At 38.3% G+C, this 17575-nt stretch overlaps 1 protein-coding gene across 1 annotated transcript; it reads left to right on the plus strand.

Annotated features, from left to right (window-relative positions):
- Window positions 1-108: 108 nt before the first annotated feature.
- LOC112563774 lies at window positions 109-17202 on the plus strand. Its single transcript, XM_025238090.1, has 18 exons — window positions 109-226; window positions 952-1257; window positions 1616-1673; window positions 1920-3796; window positions 4987-5444; window positions 6088-6137; window positions 6734-6824; window positions 7668-7756; window positions 8090-8262; window positions 8586-9086; window positions 9303-9337; window positions 9552-12260; window positions 12490-12764; window positions 13059-13351; window positions 13835-14009; window positions 14855-14918; window positions 15248-15347; window positions 16626-17202. Exons 1-18 carry the CDS (start codon window positions 215-217, stop codon window positions 16674-16676), a joined length of 7317 nt encoding a protein of 2438 aa, XP_025093875.1. The 5' UTR covers window positions 109-214; the 3' UTR covers window positions 16677-17202.
- Window positions 17203-17575: the final 373 nt, after the last annotated feature.

Genomic DNA, 17575 nt, shown 5'->3' on the forward strand with positions numbered 1-17575 from the left:
AGTTTCGGATTTTATTTTTTCAATGCATGTATACCTCTATATTGAATGTAAAATAGCACATTATGAAATAATTAAATCAATATATATACGTGTTTTTAGTTGTAACATCCGAAGTCTCTACGCATAGCTCCATCTTCAGCCAGCGGCAACATTTGTTTACAAAATGTCAGCTGCAGGTTATTAACTGTTCGTTTAGCTAGAGTTATCACATATCATGACGTGCAAGGTAAAGCTTATTGATAAGTTATCGTACAAAAGACTATCTAAGATATATATTCTTTCCTTCTTGCCAACCCTGCGCGCGCTTTAAATGGTCTAATGCAACCTCTTCATTTCTGCTTGTCTTGACATGCTTAAGCTTGTTTGACTGTTAGTCTTGACTTCAGCCCTCCCATTTTTTACCATGCTCTTCGCATTTCTGTTGAATTTTTAAAAAGATTTCAGAGTGTTTAAAGGTTTGCTTTACATTTTTACACGTTGATTTACTTAGTGATGATGTGCAGTATTTTAGTCAATCATTACAATTTTAATACTCAAATTAGCAAGTTAGCAGAGGTTTTATGCGTCGTTCATTTACAGTATGCACAAGTCTTCACCAGAAGTATAAATTTTTCGAGCTGTAGGATTTTTTTAAAATTCGTTTGCCATGTTACAGAAGAAAATATTCATAAATTATAGCAAAATGATTTACATTGTTACACTGTGCTTATTTAACTGTCATCTACCACAATATTGTCTGCATTATTTTAAAATATTTTTATGGTTTAATGGGGCAAAAGTAGTTTTATAAAATAAGGATTTAATAGTCTTTTCTTTTACTCAGATATAAAATATGTAGTACAGTAAAAATCATAGTAATTATAATTAGAAAGTGTAATTACATCCTTATTTTACTCTCTCTTATAATAATCAAATGAAAGCAAGCATTAATCCTCTTTATTCTATGGACAGACTCTTGATTTTACACCCTGGTACGAGTTACAAGCTGACTCGGAATCTGATGATGAACATGAAAGTGGATATGGAATTACTGTGAAGGATCTTAGCCTCAGCCATTATTATTCAGCAAGTGGTAGAGACTGTGGCCCCACATTTTCTGAACAGTTAGATGGAGAAACCAAGTGGTACACACTCCAAAGAGAACCTATCAGTGCTTCCTTCAAGGGTGGTGGTAGAAGAGGCCTAAGAGAAATACAGCATTTGTTAGAGGAGATGGATGATGCCGCCAAGAAGATCAATGAATGCAATGCAGAGAAAGTGTGTATATTATGCTGATGTTGTCATATAATCTTATTTGACTTTGTAGAGACAGCATTTATGTTGAAAGGAGAAGAGAGGATGCAATAGTTATTGAATTTATAGAGCACTTTTTTTTACATTATTTGATGTTTTGATTGCTATGATCTACAGTCCTGAAGCTCATATGCTGATGAGAAATAGTATATTTTTAGGCTAAATCAGCTTTTCCACAATTTCATCAGAACCTCATGTACTGTTTGTTGTGCAGATTATTTACAGATGTATGCTGCACATACATTTGCTCTGCTTTACTTGTGAAGGCAATTCCCCTGGAGTTAATTCCTCAGCAGTTAATGTTTTTATGTTCTCTTTCTAGAGCACTTTCAGTGCACAGAAAGGGCTGGCATTATCAGAGTCTGAAACTTCAGATGAAGGTAAATATGAGTTATGTTTGCTGATGTATAAATAAAGTAGCATAGGAGTTTTTTTAAGAACTTTAATAACATTGCCCTGCTAGTTTTAATTTTGCCATTGTAATTTTATCAATTATCTATAGTTGAAAAACCTGTCTTCTTAGTGGCTGGTCAAGAAACCCTGACACATGAAAAGTTAATGGGGCCAATGCTCTTGTTACTTTAATGTTTCTCAACATGCTGATTGAGCATCTGTACTTTTCCCAGGCATGAGTCTGCAAGAGTTTCCTATAGATGTGTCTTCAAAACCGAGTGAAGTAGATGGAAGTGGCTGTGGTGAAGTAGTTTCTTCAGCCATAGCAGAAATCTCAAAAGAGTTCACTACTGGTAATCTTTCTACGGGCCCACTTGTGTCTGGAGATAGCGATGAATCTCGTCTTTCTTCAGACAATGAAGTGCGACGCCGGCTTGGAGCAGCTCATGCTCACTACCCAGAAACTGCAACAGGCTTTTCTGACAGTGACTGGAATCCTTATGTTACAGAGTCAGATACAAATGTATCTCCCCGTGGTGCAGCTGAGTTTCCATCTGCAGCACTATTAAGTGGTGTAACAGATTCCAAAATCAATTCATCAGTTTCGTCATTCAACCCTCCATTCAGCAGCACAAAGGCAGGGTCTTCAGTGAACAAGACAAATGGGGGGAGCATTGCTTGCTCTAAAAACAGCTATGCAAACACTTTGCATCTTGATGATATCAGAGAGCAGGGCGAAAAAAGTTTTCGCAGTTTGAAATTTGATGGCACTGTTAGTTTTCAGCCATTGAGCAGATCAAAGCTATCAGAGTACAGCATTAGCAAGCATACTGAAGATCCAGTGAGTACAAGCACTTTTCTGGAAGATTATGCTCCTGGCTTTCAGACATGCATAGAAACAGCATCATTGCCTACTGTTTCAGGTGATGCCAGAAAGAAAATGCAGACAAGCCTAGTTCAAGTAGACGATTCCACAAGGAAACAAGGACAAGAATGGATCAAGCCTAAGTTAGAAAGTGCTCAAAATGCACCCAGCAGTGACTTTGAGAAGGGAAGTGTAGAGGAAAAACTTCAGAGTTTGCAGCATTTTGAGGATTTGCCACAGAGCTCTTTCACTGGTCATCTAGACAGTAGAAGAAGCCTTCCTGGTAAAGGCTATTTCTCATCTCAGGTTCAGAAAGCATTATTAGGTCCACAGAAAGAAAAGCAGCTGAAAGCTTTTTCAGAACTGTGCTCTTCCATTGATCAGGCACGTTGGGATGCATTACAGCACAACATGTCTGTTCCTGCTGGTGGCTTGCAAAAGAAAACTTTTCAAACTGAAATGACACCTGGACTCCAGACATCCACTAACAAATCCAACACCACAATTACTGGCACCCAGGCTGGAGAGTCTGATGTCAGACTGAGCACAAGTTCCACAACATCTTTGGCAGTGCCAAAGGAAACAGAAAAACCCCTTAAGGAACAAGAGCTGTCAGATCTGCCAGCAAGTAGAAGCAAGCCAGATGAATTGAACCAGCAAGTTCAGAAGCTGCTGCTGGAGACAGCATACCTAACTGGAAGTTCACGCACAAAGGTAGGAAGTTCTAAACAGCAGTCAACCAGTCTTGACTATAAACAACTGCACCTCGACTTGCAGGAGATCCAGGACAGTCTGAAAATGATGGGCCAGCACTCTGCTGTCAGCCCTAGGGATAACACCATCAAAACCGTTGGTGAAAATGAGTTTGAGATAGTACCCAGCACAACAACAACTCCAGAGCGGGGTAGGCAGTTGGCGTGGGACTATGGTGCTGATCTGGGCTATGGTCAGGTGCAGATGGAAGACATGATGAGTGATATCACGTCAGCATGTTCCCCTACAGACACTGGCTACTCCGGTGGGGACAGAGTGCAATACACTTCCGATGGAGAGGAGACAAGAACATCAGGTAGCAGCTTGAAAGATCATGCAGAGGAGGAAGAGCAGCAGGAAGACACCAAGGTTTCTTCTGCACAAACACATCAGACTAGCACAACAAACAACGAGATCTTAGATGACCTCATCTCAGATTTCAGACAGGAGAGTCAGGCAGTAGAGAACAGATATCAAGCCCTCTGCTCGCTGGTATGTCTTTTCATGCTCTATGAAAATGAGTTTGTTTTTTTTTGAGGAAGAATGTATTGGTGCCTGCTGAGCTTTGTATGAGGGATGGAGAAGGTTATTTGGCTTTACATGTTTGATTTGGTTCTGATTATTTTAAAGCGGTCTTTGGTGGAATCAAGAGATTAACTTGGCAATGAAAGGACAAATCTGGTGTGATTGGAAAGTGGGGATTACATTGTAGATTATATTGTTAATATGTAAACTACAAATTAACTTCTTTACTTACTTTATTTTACCCTACTGTGCTTTGGCATAAATTTCTTACCTTAAAAAAAACCAGTTGTTTCCAAACACAGTGGTTATGGTGACTGAGATTGATCTTTGCCTGCAATATCATGTTATTTGCTGAGGATGTCCTTACATTTAAAAAAAAAAACAAAAAACAAAAACAAAACATTGTGCATATTTGGCAACATCATTTCTTAGCTCAGTATCATAACCCATGTTCGGCTTTTGGTGTGGTGTGACTCCAGTGGTACTTGATTTTTTTTGTCTGGTTGTTGGTGTAGTCATAGTTAAAGTTCCAAATATCAAATTAATCAGCAGGAAAAGATTTTTTTTGACAATACCTGACACAGACATATAATTTCCATCAGATTTTTCACAGGAGCAGTCATAGTTTACCTTTTATTTTAAACAATTTTTTTCTAATCCTTAAACTAAGCAGTATGAAATATATATAAAATGAAAGCAAGAATTATCTACCTGTCACTAACCATGTTTTATAAGAGATGATCTGTGTAATCTAATCAGTGAGCAGCATGGAATTTTTTTGGTTTGTCAAAAATGGCTGCTAGCAGAAAAAAAATTAATCATCAGCGCTCATATCAATAATCAAGACCCACAAACAGTTGGAAATCAAAATCTTTAATTACATGTATTTTTTGGCAAAAAAACTGAGGTATAGGTGTAATGTAACAAAAAACATCATAGTTTAGGCTTTTTTTTATGTTTCCATGACTGCCATAGAGGTGACTACTGCTACCTAATGTAACACCTTTTCATCAATATGAAATGTAATGTTAATGGTTGTATTGTTGAGTCTTCCCAAAAAGCTTCTCTTTACATATCTATAACTCTCAGAGTTGAGCCTTTCCACTTTGAGAATGCTGTAGCATTGACTTCAGTCATGTCTTTTGTTATCTTCATAGGGAGTGACCAAGACTGCTGCAAGAGAAGTAGACCTAGTTCGTAAACGCCTTGACCTTTCATCTTTAAGTGACTCCTTCATTACTGGTGTAACTCAGAACACGGGAAATGGTTTGAAGCCAGATCTTGAGAAGTTTTCGGCCGTAAATTGTGCACAAATTCTAATTTCAAACCAGATGAAAAAGATGGCTGACCGCACATTTAATCACAGTATTGAGCTACATACACCAGTGAGACAGGTGTTGGAGTGCTACCCAGTTTACACTTCACAGCACGATCAGCCTCAGCATCAAGAGTTGCAGCTACATCTCCAGCAGCAGCAGGCGTCTGCCTCCCTTCCTCCATCTTCACCACCACCACCACCACCACCACCGCAGTTGTCACTCCCAGCAACTCAGCAAAGGGCTGGAAAAGTGGGTGAAGCTGAGGAGATAGAGAGAACTGAAATAGTACAACAAAGGTCAGTTTTCTCTAATTATTAGTTTATGGACGTCATTTATTGTTTTGTTTTATTACTTAACTAATGATCATATGCATTATACAAGTATAAATAGCTGCATGCATCTGTGTGGCACTTGAAAATAAATGTTACAGTATGCTGTATCTTTAGATTGAGCTTCCATTTTATGTGCTAAAATAGTAGTAGTTGTAATCTTTGTTTTGTGGACAACACAGCTCATGGAATTTTTTTAACTTAATATTTTGTGTTTGATTTCTAGTTTGGTTTTCTTTCCTTTATTTCTCTCTAAAAGAATATGCAGAATAAATTTTGTAGAATTTTTTTTTTTCTTGTTTGTCTTGGCTTTTCCTTATCAGTATGTCCTGGATGGTTGTGCCCTGAATGCTGTAGCATGAGGGTTTTTAAAAAAAAATATGCAGTATCGTTTTCTGCAATTTTTTATTAACTGTTACGGTTATTGCTATTTAAGGGGTAGCATTATGTTTCTTTATGAACATGGATGCATCTGATCTACTTGTTTTTCATCATTTACATAGTTTGAGTTGTGTTTTATTGGCCATGAGCCCGTGTATCCTGGGCTGCTTGTGTGTATTCCTGGAGGCTATATAATTTGACAGTTTTTTTTTGGTTTCTCTATCGATAGATTTAAAGCAGTTGAAGTGAAAGGTCAAGATGGCAAGGAAGAAACTAGAGGTAATAAAGACTTTTCTTATACCATCTAGTCATCAGTAAGATTTCACCATGGAACTGACATATCTTGTGAAATGTAGCTCTATGCTATTTTTGATATTGCATGTTCTGTATGAAAAAAAAGGTCTTGTACTGTACAGTTTGAAATACTGTTGAAAATCACGTACAATTATACCAACCTAGAAATGTATAATGTAATACTATTTAGCTGCCTACTCTTATTGACTATTATCTGTTATCTCATTATTTCAAGCTATGTTAATTTCTTTGTACACAAAAAACTAGCTTCAGAATTAAAACTCACATGATCGTTGAAACGAAAGAGGGAGAATAAGCTGAGGAAAATTTAGTGTTTAAAAATCCTAAAGAGAATTTGTTTCAAGGCTTCATAAAAGTATCTATCATTAGGGACCAAGTGAGTTGGCCGATTTGATTTTTTGATATACATCCTCTTATGTGTATGTGATTGTATATAAAATATGTACATGGGATGCCTGTAATGTGCATGTGCATATATGTGTCTCTATATGTATTCACTCAACTTTTTATGGTTTACCAAGCACATTTTCATTCTTAAATTTATTCTCTTTTATGTGCAGACCAGCAAGAGGATAGCCAGAGTACTGTCACCTCACCAGCTGACTCAGACAGGAGCTGTGAACTAAGGAAAGGAAAATATCGACCTTACAGGTATTAAAAGAAAGACCTATATTAATGCAAGAATTTCATATTATAGAAGGAAAGCTAAACCTTAACACTGAAGAATTTCACACTTTATTATTACCTTTTGCATGCTACTTCCTGTTGTCTCCTTGCCTAACTGGCTGTTTTTCTGTTTTTTCTGCAATCTGTTCTGGTTTTATCATCATCAGCTTGTGGATCTACATCTTCCTTTAGTTCCTCTGTGTGCGGGATTGTCTGTCGCTCTCTGCGGCTCTCTGCCTTTTTCCTTATGGAACGGACAGATGAGATCAAAGTTTTTATTGACCATGGGTCTTCGTATCTTCCGACTTCCTTTGTGGTCTGTGATTTGTACCATTTGCTTCTACAGTTGTCATGCATCCAGATAGTGCTTTGTAAGCACCTGTTCACACAATGTAATAGTTCAGTGCTGCTTAAACTTCTTTACTTGGATGCCTTGATGAAATGATTAAACAACAAACAAGTCCTGTTGCTGGAGAAAGGTGCTATGTAAATGTGCTTATTATTATTATTAATTTGGCCAAGATGTCATCATCCAGATGATATATAGGAAAACTTTACTAGAGCTCTTCTTTTGTTTTAAGAAGAATGCTATATTTGTTTTAGTCTTTATGTACTTTTTTCATTACATGGATTTTTTTTTTTTTTTTTCATTTGGAAGAGGAAGTGTGCATATGCATGTGTGGGGGCACATGCATGCAGAATTTAATCTTGCATAAAACTTTGTGTAAAAATATGTTATACATAAAATTAAGGTCTTCCGCTTTCAGACATTCATTTATTATGAATGTGTATAGTTATTTCTTAAAAAAAATGCTGTCCTTGTCTTAGGCCAACAGGCATACATGACATATATTACACAGAGAGTGACACAGCATCAGTAGCTGACAGTGTTACTACAGCAGAGAGTACTCACACAGGTAATGAGTGTTTGTAAAATAAAGCCTTTCACTCCTGCTTTAACACAATTAATGTAGTGTGTCCTTAGCATTTACCCAGAAATCATAGGTAACAAGTAATTTGAATGAATTGCCTTAGTAATTACGTGATGTAGATTCAGAAATGACTAGTACATGCTTTAGTAATGCTTTACAGTTATTGTTTTGATTTTTATGTTTAGCTTTAACATAACTTGAAAGCATCTTTTGGAAATGTAAATATTGATTAACTGAAATTCTGTCGGACTGTAATACTAGAATTTTAAAAAGTAACTGGCAAAGTTAATGTTTCAAATTGTTGATGTTCATGCACAGGTTCAGATGATGCACTTGGCCCACATTTCCCAAGCAGTGTGTTGGGGAGCAGGAGAGATATAAGTGGGTCAGAAGCTGCAGGAATTTATAGCAAGCATGGCAAAGTGAGCACTGCCATGGGCTCTAGTGTTCATGGGTCTTACCTTCCCACTATACAAGAGAGAGCAACCCCTGTGAGTACCATGTTCTACTCCAGTCATTAGATATGGGCATTGCAAACATGCATTAGGTTGCAAAGTTTTTGATGATAGACATTGCACAAGAGAATGACTTTGTTAAGCTGAGAGACTAAATGTTGCTTCCTGAAAAGAAACAGCAGATTCATAGGTCCATGAGTATTGCTTGCCATATCTTTTGAGTTAAGCAAATCTCTTTGCTGCATTTGTTAGCAAAGATAGCAATAAAATTGTTTGGACACTTCCTTTATACAAAAATTAATTTTCTTCTCTAGAAATTAGTTATCTTTATTTTGAAACAGTTTAGTTGTCATTTGCAGGATAGATTGGCAAAAGAGGCATCTGATATTGCTCAAAGCAAACTAAAAAAGGGCACACCTGATGACAACACAGCAGTTGATGACAGTGCAAGCACAGCTGTTGACAAGAAATCAACAGACATTACAGGCATGATAGCAAAACAGCAGGGTCAAGTAGAAGATATTTTGAGACAGAAAGATGCTGCCAGGCGTATTCCAGGACAGCAGTCAGTGCCTCCTACACCAAATGATAAACTGGCAGAACATACTAACAAGAAGGAAGTGTATGTAGATCCTAGGGCTGTGAAGTCCAACACTGTCAATAGACCAGAAGCACCGCATGCTGTGACTAGCACGTCTATTTCTTACAGCTCTCAGCAGAAATTTGGTGACGAAAATTCTGATGGTCGCCCAGAAGTGCACAGAGAGCTTCTGGGGTCTAGTGGCAGTTCACACAGGTCCAACGTCCCAGTGCATGGACCTGCCCATGATGATCATGTAGACGATAGGAGCTATTCAAATGTAAGTATTGACAGAAGGTTCAGAAACAGTTTACAATTCAAATCATAGTATAAAGAAAGAATTAAGAATCATCACATATTAACTCAGTGTTTGTTATCACAGGAGTATTTTGTTGTGCTGGAGGTGAACTAGTCTGAATTTCTCATGCACCCTCTGCACAGATTCCAAACATCAGTCTCTCTTTGATTTAAATAAAAAATCTGTAAAATTTTTCAGGTCAGAAAGGCAGTTCTCCATGATAACTTTAGAAGGTGAGGATTGCGCGTGTGTGTGTGTGTGTGTTTTGAGTGCATGTGTGCATATTGAGAATCTACAGTTGCTTATACTTCATGTTTCTTGGGGTTTTTTTTAATACGAGTTGTTTTACACAGGGTCACTGACCATACTTTATATAAAGATACCATCTAATGTATGAAGATCTCTTCATGTTGTGTCAATGTTCAAAAACTATTTCTCTTTGGACAGAGTCTTCGACAGGGAGCAGAGTGAGGATGGTGCTTACATGAGATTAACAGATTCAGGTGAAGCTCGAATTCCGAGACTCTTTGATGCTAATGCAAAGACAGATATTACTCATCAGAGAAAGCAGTTATCCACAGACAACATCAGCAGCTCATCTCAGAGTCTTACCGACCTAAAGGGCCAAAAACACCTAGATGAGATGCATTATATGCCAGAAAACAAAATGTTTGAAGACCATTCTTCTAGCTGTTCCTCTAGGGAGATTTTGCAGCAAAGACAAAAAGCAACAAAGGCTAAATCAGATTCTTCTGACTGGTATGTCACCAGAGACCTTGCGGTAGAGGGAGCAGTTGGGAAAAAAGCAGATAACATTATTGCAAGAGAGTCAGAACAAAGCCACATTCGTGAACAAGACCGGCATGGGTATCACATTCTGCAAGGTTCAGTCGCAGATGAAAGTTGTGGAGAAACAAATGGTCAAAGAGCGGAAGTGGAAGATGTCCAGAGGTTAGAAAGGAAGTATGATTTGAAGGACAACAGTATAGATGAGACTGAAAGTCACAGAAGCAGAAGAGTAGCCCAGCAAAGTCTGCACCAGCTAAAGGAGACAAGGAAACAACAAAATGAGGTTCAGATGGAGGGGAAAGTAGAAACTAGAGAGGAAGTCGTTCAGCCAGCAGTTTTAAGAAAAAGACAAGAGTTGAGGAAAACTGCCTGGATGACAGAGAGAGAAGATGTTGAAAAACAGACGCAGAAAACTGAGGAGCTGCTTAAGAGGGAAGTAGAGGTTATGAGACAGTTTCATCGCAGAAGAATACTGGAGAAAGAAACAGAGAACCAGCAAGAGGTGGAAGAAGTAGTAGAAGGTGGATTACGACCACATGTTCACACTGATGCAGACAGAGAGCTGCTGCAGGAAGGTTGTATGCTGCTGCATGGAAAGGAGACAGAGGAACTAATTGACCAAGCACCCATAAGTCGACGAGCCCAGCTTTTACGTGAAGCACTTGAACAAGAGGAAGCATATCGAGGCCATCCTGACTTACAGGCCCTATGGGAACGCTTCATGTCAACTAGTACTGCAGGTAGCGATTATGAGTCCTCTTATAATTCCATACAGCTTCAAGGTCTGGCAGAACTGTTACAAAATCCAGCACAGCACTTGGTACACAGATTCGTTCAGCAGCGCCAGTTGCTGCGTGAAGAAGACTACCGGCGAGCTGAAGCCCAGAGAGAGCGTTATCAGAAGGAAATGAAGATACAACAGACTGATAGGCAGCACGTTGAGGAAGAGAGTGCAGCAATGAAACGGGAGCATTTGCGACAGGAAGCGAGGAAACGGCAGCAGCGTCTGTCCAGTGAAGAAGAGAGTAATGGTAGCTATGGTGAGATGCTTCAGGAGCGAGAACAAGAACGTCTCAAACGCAGGGAAGTCAGAACCTTGAAGAAAAAGCAGAGCAGTTTAGCCTCTCCCTCTCTACGCAAAACTGTTTCTGTGAAGACAGGTCATTCACTTGCAGATTTGTACCCTGGGTGTGCAGGGGAGACTACAGAAACACTTTACTCAATTCCGGAAGATACAACCCATGACTCATCTCCCTTAAGAAACAGATCTCCCACCAGGTCTCGAAACAGTGGCATCCAGCGTAAACTAGATGTGATTGATCCCAATATGAGCAGACTGAGAGAACGAATTATAAAGCAACGAGAAAAGATCGAGCAAGAGCATAGACGGGAGGCACGCCGTGATCAAAAACTGCAGAAATTGAATGCTTTGTTAGAAGCCAAACGCACAGGACTGATGGATGATTCAACAGTTTCAGCCCACTTAGCAACAATCTCTTCCACTTCAGCCGGATCTTCCTTTGATTCAGAAGTTCAAGACAGTCATGCCAAACTTACATCATCAGAAGAATCCACCACAGCTAAAGACAGCAGTGCTGAAATGCAGCAGGCAAAGGTGACACATGCCAGGCATTTACCTATATCATTCAAAAGACAACCTGTTGCTTCTAAGCCTGAGTATGCAAAGGACCTTCTGGGTTTTGAGGGATCAACATTGCTGTGGGACAGCTCCAGCTCACAGACGGATATAGATCCTAGCTGCTCAGATGAGTTGCTTGGCGTATTGAGGAGAGACAAGAAGCTGAGATTTCTATCAAAATATGGCAGTAAGCACATGAAGCCTCATCAGATGTACTCGCCTTACCTGAGGCAGAAAGAACCTGAACTGACAGGTCACATGGCTATTGGAGCTAGATGCTGTACATCACAAGAGAGAAAATGCTACTGCAAGACCAAAGATGCTGGTACCATGTATCCTTCTCCTAGAAATTCTGCTGCTAGCTATCAGATCAAACACCCTGGAGGCAGATATGTGTCGCAAGGTGCTCAGACCTCACCAGACAGAGTAAAAGGGGAAAGGCAGAAATTTAAGTCACGATCACCATCACCGTCACATGACCAGCAGCCTGTCATCCAAGTACCCCTTACAACAGCAAAAAATGGTGTTCAGGTCATTGCAGGAAATCAGCTATTATTTTCAGCCAGCAGAGAGCAAGCCACATCTGCACAGCCAAGGGCTGGAAAGAGACCTTTTTCCTGGCAGGGGCGGAGCATTAGTCCTGCTTTTGACAGCCGCGGTGTAGCTGCATGCTTGTCATCTGAGCGAGAAAGGCCTCATAGCTCATCACCACCTAGAACCAGAAATAGGTATTGCAAGTTTGTTTTTTGCTTTTGCAAATTGGTACAAGTGATTTTTTTAAACTTATGTCTACTTGTTATTTGTATACTTCTAAGGAAATTTAAACATTTATTATGTTGTCTTGGAATAGATTCTTTTTACATAAACAACTTATCATTTCTGTTTAAGATACATGTATTGCTTAACAAGTGAAGTAGATGATATGCCTTGTGTTGTATTCTTAAATTTTGCTGGTAGAACTCACAGAAGTCCCTCGCTTGTGGAGCTGAGACTACAATCATGGACTGGTGGAGATAACCCACAGACTCATTACCAGAAAATCCTCAGGACAAAGCAGCAAGCTCCATCCCCTGCCAGAAGACCAGGGAGTACGTCACCTCAAAGAGAGAGACAAGGACAGAAGATTGGCAGGTCAGAGGAAATAGAAAGCTTTTCAAAGAAGGATTTCAGTTCGGAGTTTAAGGAGAACCACTTACCTCCCAAGCACCAGCACAAATTTTCCGGATTATCAGGTAGGGATTAATATTGCTGGTGTGAAAGTCTAAATGCAAAGAATAAAATGTGTTTTGGATTTTCAAACAGATAATAGCTGATGTCCTTAAGGCAGTTGATCTTACCTTTACTGAACCATACTTGAATAATGTTTTCATAATTTGCACATATTCTCCAAAAATATTTAATGTATTGGCATTCTTAGTTTTGTTCAAAAATATGTATTTATATCTGTATGGGTGTTGTGCACAATGAATAACTTCTAGCTAGAACCTGGGATGCTGTAAAAGTTCTTTTTAATTCTTCTTCCACAGCCATACCTGGTGGTCTGGCCTGGTTCATCCCAGTGACAGAGAGCAGGCCATGGCGAATGCCTTTTAAAGAGCGGCAGGCTTATGCATTGCGTCAAGAGAATTGGCCCCAAAACCTTTTGCATGAGAATAGGAACACCTTTGTTAATGGAGAGTTCTTTGGGGAGAATCTGGACTGCTATGGTGGAAATGCAGCTAAGTTTTATTTGGATAAAGCCTCAAAGAAGATGGAAGAGGAGATAGGACGGCAGTATGACATGTTTGATCCAAAACCTCTGTGCCGCATGTCACTTCAGGTAAAGAGGAAGGTTTTTAATTTCAAACACAGATATATTTGTCAATAAGCATTTGTAAGCAGCAAAATTCTAACTCATAGATTACTCACTTGTGACATGTCAAATGTCTTGGAGTCTTGGACTTTGCCCGCTGTAAATGTAGTTTTGTGGAACAGACCTTAGAACGTTCTTTAGACCTTTTTAATCTAAGAATATACTCTAACCAAAAGGAACCAGCCTGGGTACTAAGCTCTTAGGCACCATCAACAGCTTGATTTCTTGGAGGCCACCAGGCTGATTGTATAAGCACAGCGAACAAAATTTATTGAACAAAATAAAGATTATTCACTAAAAAGGTTTTTAAATTTTTTCCTGCAAGAAATTTCATGTTATAGGGAGAATACTTGCTAGAATCTCTTTTTTCCCTGGAAAGAACAGTTTAAATTGGTGCCTAAAGTAAATTGTGCTTTTGAAAACAAATTTTTCATTAAATTTTATTTTCAGGAGGCTCTTATATCTCGAAAACCAGAGTTTGTATCAGCACTCCGCCAGCGCCAAAAACGCTTATATCTAGCTGCAGAGCATCGCAGACTGCAAGCATTAGTTCGTGCTGAACAGGAGATGATCTTTCTCAACCACCGAAAGACTGTAGCCAATCCAGAAGCGCATCCTTATGGTGGTAATTGTTGTGAATCAGAATGTAAACAGTGTGGACTACAAATTATTATGGGATTTATAATTAGTATAACTTATTGTTCACAGTTCTAAGTTTTTGAGTTTCATAATTCAAATTCCAAAAAGTGCATTCTTTAGAAAGATGACAAGAAAAAATGAACAGAATGAAGTTCTTTCGAAATAAAAAAGAAGTTTTTCCCTAATGTGTTAATATCACCCTAATGTTAACGTAACTATACAAATCTTCATTGGAATCAATGGTTTCGTCGCTGAAAGTTTTCAGCAACCTATTTGTGTGAATGATCTTCCTTGATCAGTCTGATCTTCAGTCCACACAGAACACGTTTTGAAAAATACATTAGAACTAGCAGTAATGACTGTAAAAAATATTCTCCAAATAATTGCTTATAAGTGACTTTACTTACGTTCATCTAAGTTTTACTTAGGTCTTCAGGCAATATAGTAATGTTTACATAATGTAGCACAGTTTTGTTCTAGATGACATCTGTCAGTCTAGCAAAAATCCAGATGTTTATGTAGGTACATTTGCAGTCCGGGAGCCTAACAGCCTAAAAAGTGGGGAGGAGGAAACCAAATCATGGACTGTAAATAATTATCTAAGAACAGAGAAAAAGTAACATTAATACATTATTGTCCTAGAACCAAGCAGAAGTTGTGAGGTTTTGAAAATATTTTCATTGTAAGCAGTGGTGCTTGACACCTCAAGGCACAAACATGATATGAATAATTATCATTTTTGTCTGAGCTGTCAAGAAAAATTTACCAGTTACTTTTCTGGCTGAAGTGGTTTTCAGCATTAACACGTGGTATCTGCTATTTCTGCAACAGAAAATCTTCATCAGCCAAAGAAAAGAGTCTTCACCAAGCAAGAGATGAGAGAACAGACAGAAAAGTAAGTTTGAAACATGAATTATGATAATATGAGTATCACGCTCTATGGCACTGAAAAGATTGAAATCAAGCACAAAACAATAATTATGTGTAAATAATGTATGGCAGTCCTTGTGTTCATTTTGTTGAATATTGTTTTGTTTGCCTTGGTTACTTGCCCAGGATGCATTTTTTGCTTGATATAAGTGTGATACTGCACTATACAACATTTACTATTATGTTCTGAAAGCAGAGGTGCAAGTCAAGTAAATAACAGAACAACATTTAATGAGGGAAGGATTAAATTAATTGTAAATAATTCCTCTTCTGCACTTATTCAAAATGTGACAGAAAGTACCAGCATCTACCAGAAGTGAAGGCAAAGGAGCTAGAAAGGAGGCGCAATGATGAGTACAAGCTGAACAGACTGCGGGCCAAAGTCTATAATAAGGTTAGCTCATATTTTTGTTAACACATTGCTAATGTTGCATATGCATGCTATACACAATCTGCAGCCTAATCGAAATGCGCTGCAGATGTAAGCTGTTTGCAATGTTTCAGTGATTTTATGGGCCAAAACACTATCAAAGCTTTACCTGAACATTTCCAAAGCGAGTTACATCTCTTTTCTGCTAAACATGATGATAGCACGAACGTGTATTATTGGACTGCTTGCAGAAGATTTTTTTTCCAGTTTACTAAAATGAAGCTGGTGTATACATAGCTTCTGGTTTAGCCACATTTAGTGTTTAGACAGTCATCAAGACAGTGGCAGTCAAAAAATGGATGAAGCAGGAGGCAGATTATAGACAAGAGAGCAGAGAAGGAAGTCTGCACTTGTTGACTCACATAGATCCAGAATCAAAAGCAGCAAATGTTGCAAGGAAAATGGACCATACGTAGAGATGCACCTGTTAAACATCTGCAGGGTAGTGGTGATTCAAATCAGCAAATGAAAAATCTGATGTCGAGATAGCGTTGGAGACTGATAGGCGATGAAAAAGACAAAGGGGTACAAACTCCGAAAAACAGTCCAGAACAGCAGCAGGTGAACATAAAAGCACAGATTAACAGTAGTCAGCAGACACCAAATGCAGTGAAACCCAAAGACAGTATTAAAAAAACGAAAAAAGAACAGGGAGAGCTAGTCCCATCCAGCAAGTAAGGTGAAGGGACATCTCATTCACTTTTAAATTTCAAATTTGTTAAAGAAATTTACTTATCACTTTTTCATTTTTAAAAAACCTTGAATTTTTATCTACCTGAGTATTATATATAATGTGATGTTGCCAATGACAACACATATATAAGTGAGTTGTGTACTTTGAACAAAGGGGTTTGCTAAAATATTTCATCATAAAAAGCCTTTTCTCACAGCAGTTTAAACAACTTTGGCTGATGTTAAATATACTATACAATGGCCACAACTGGATAGAATTAGGAGGTACCTAAGATTATTTTCAACAACTGTACTTGAGACCCCAATGGCAAGTCCATCAAATGTCCCGCTTGTCTTTAAAAATCAGAATATCGTACGCTGATTCGGCGTTCTTTGATGGTGACGACACCATCATCGGCACGTGTCCCGCTTTCGCCCCCGAAACGTCTGGTCACCTTACTTAAATTATTTTTCACTCACAGATTATAGAAATTTATTACAGATGAAATTAGTAGTAGTCAATTATAGCAGAAAAAGTTTCCTAACAATTCCAGTTTCTATTGATTTCAGAGAATCCAGAGGAAGGTTCTGGATAAAATGAGACTACGAACCTGTTCCTGAGAATGTTGGGTAGAAAAGGATTTTGTCATCCAATTACACAAGTTGCCTTATGCTTCCTCCACTGTGCATTAGGAACACTGCTGTGCCATAAAGTGCAACTTAGTTGTCCAAATATCAAGTAAAACGGCATCTCATTGAGTATTAAAAGATACAAATTAATGCTTTTTTAAAAACATTTGAAAGTAGTAGAGGACTCTGTCAAAATCATTTTTTCCTTTTTTTTAAGTGAGTGTCTCCATACTCCTAACTGATCGTTAAGAGCAATTCAGACCTACCTTTGCCAAAAAAAAGTTTTCCTTAATTAGAATGGCAAGCTTAGTGCTAACGTGAGTTGAATCCAATGTATTGCACTGGGGAGGTTCATATTTATACTTTTCATTTCTATACCACTCTAGGGTGACAAATCTAAGCCCTGTGCAAAATTTTACTATTTTGGAGAATTCAGGGTTCTTGAAAGACTTACCATTTATAAATGTAGACAGGAAGCTTATGTCGTGAATTCTTCATTAAATCCACTATGTTCCTACATAGTCTGTGTGTATATGTGTTCTAGCAGTGGATGAATGTACATGAGCCACTTGCAGCATATGATGTGGTGTAAAAAAATATTTATTGTTCTTATCTGTGATAACATGTTTTTACATGTCACCTTACACTGAAAAAATGTTTTTGCTAGTGTCGTTTTGTGTGGGGAGGTAATTTATCTAGCTGCTAGATTTTTTTCCCTTAACTTTCTTTTATATTTTCATTGTTTTGTTGCATATTATTTGTTCCTTTTTTGGTAATTTCATAAGCAAGTAAAATATTTTGTTTGAATGTTATGAAAGAATCTCTTCAATTATGCAGAATTGAAGTGTTTTGGATATATATAGTCATAACGCAAGTAGGTACAAGAAGAG

This window comes from Pomacea canaliculata, linkage group LG5, assembly GCF_003073045.1.
Source record: "Pomacea canaliculata isolate SZHN2017 linkage group LG5, ASM307304v1, whole genome shotgun sequence".
In the NCBI taxonomy this organism is placed as follows: domain Eukaryota; kingdom Metazoa; phylum Mollusca; class Gastropoda; order Architaenioglossa; family Ampullariidae; genus Pomacea; species Pomacea canaliculata.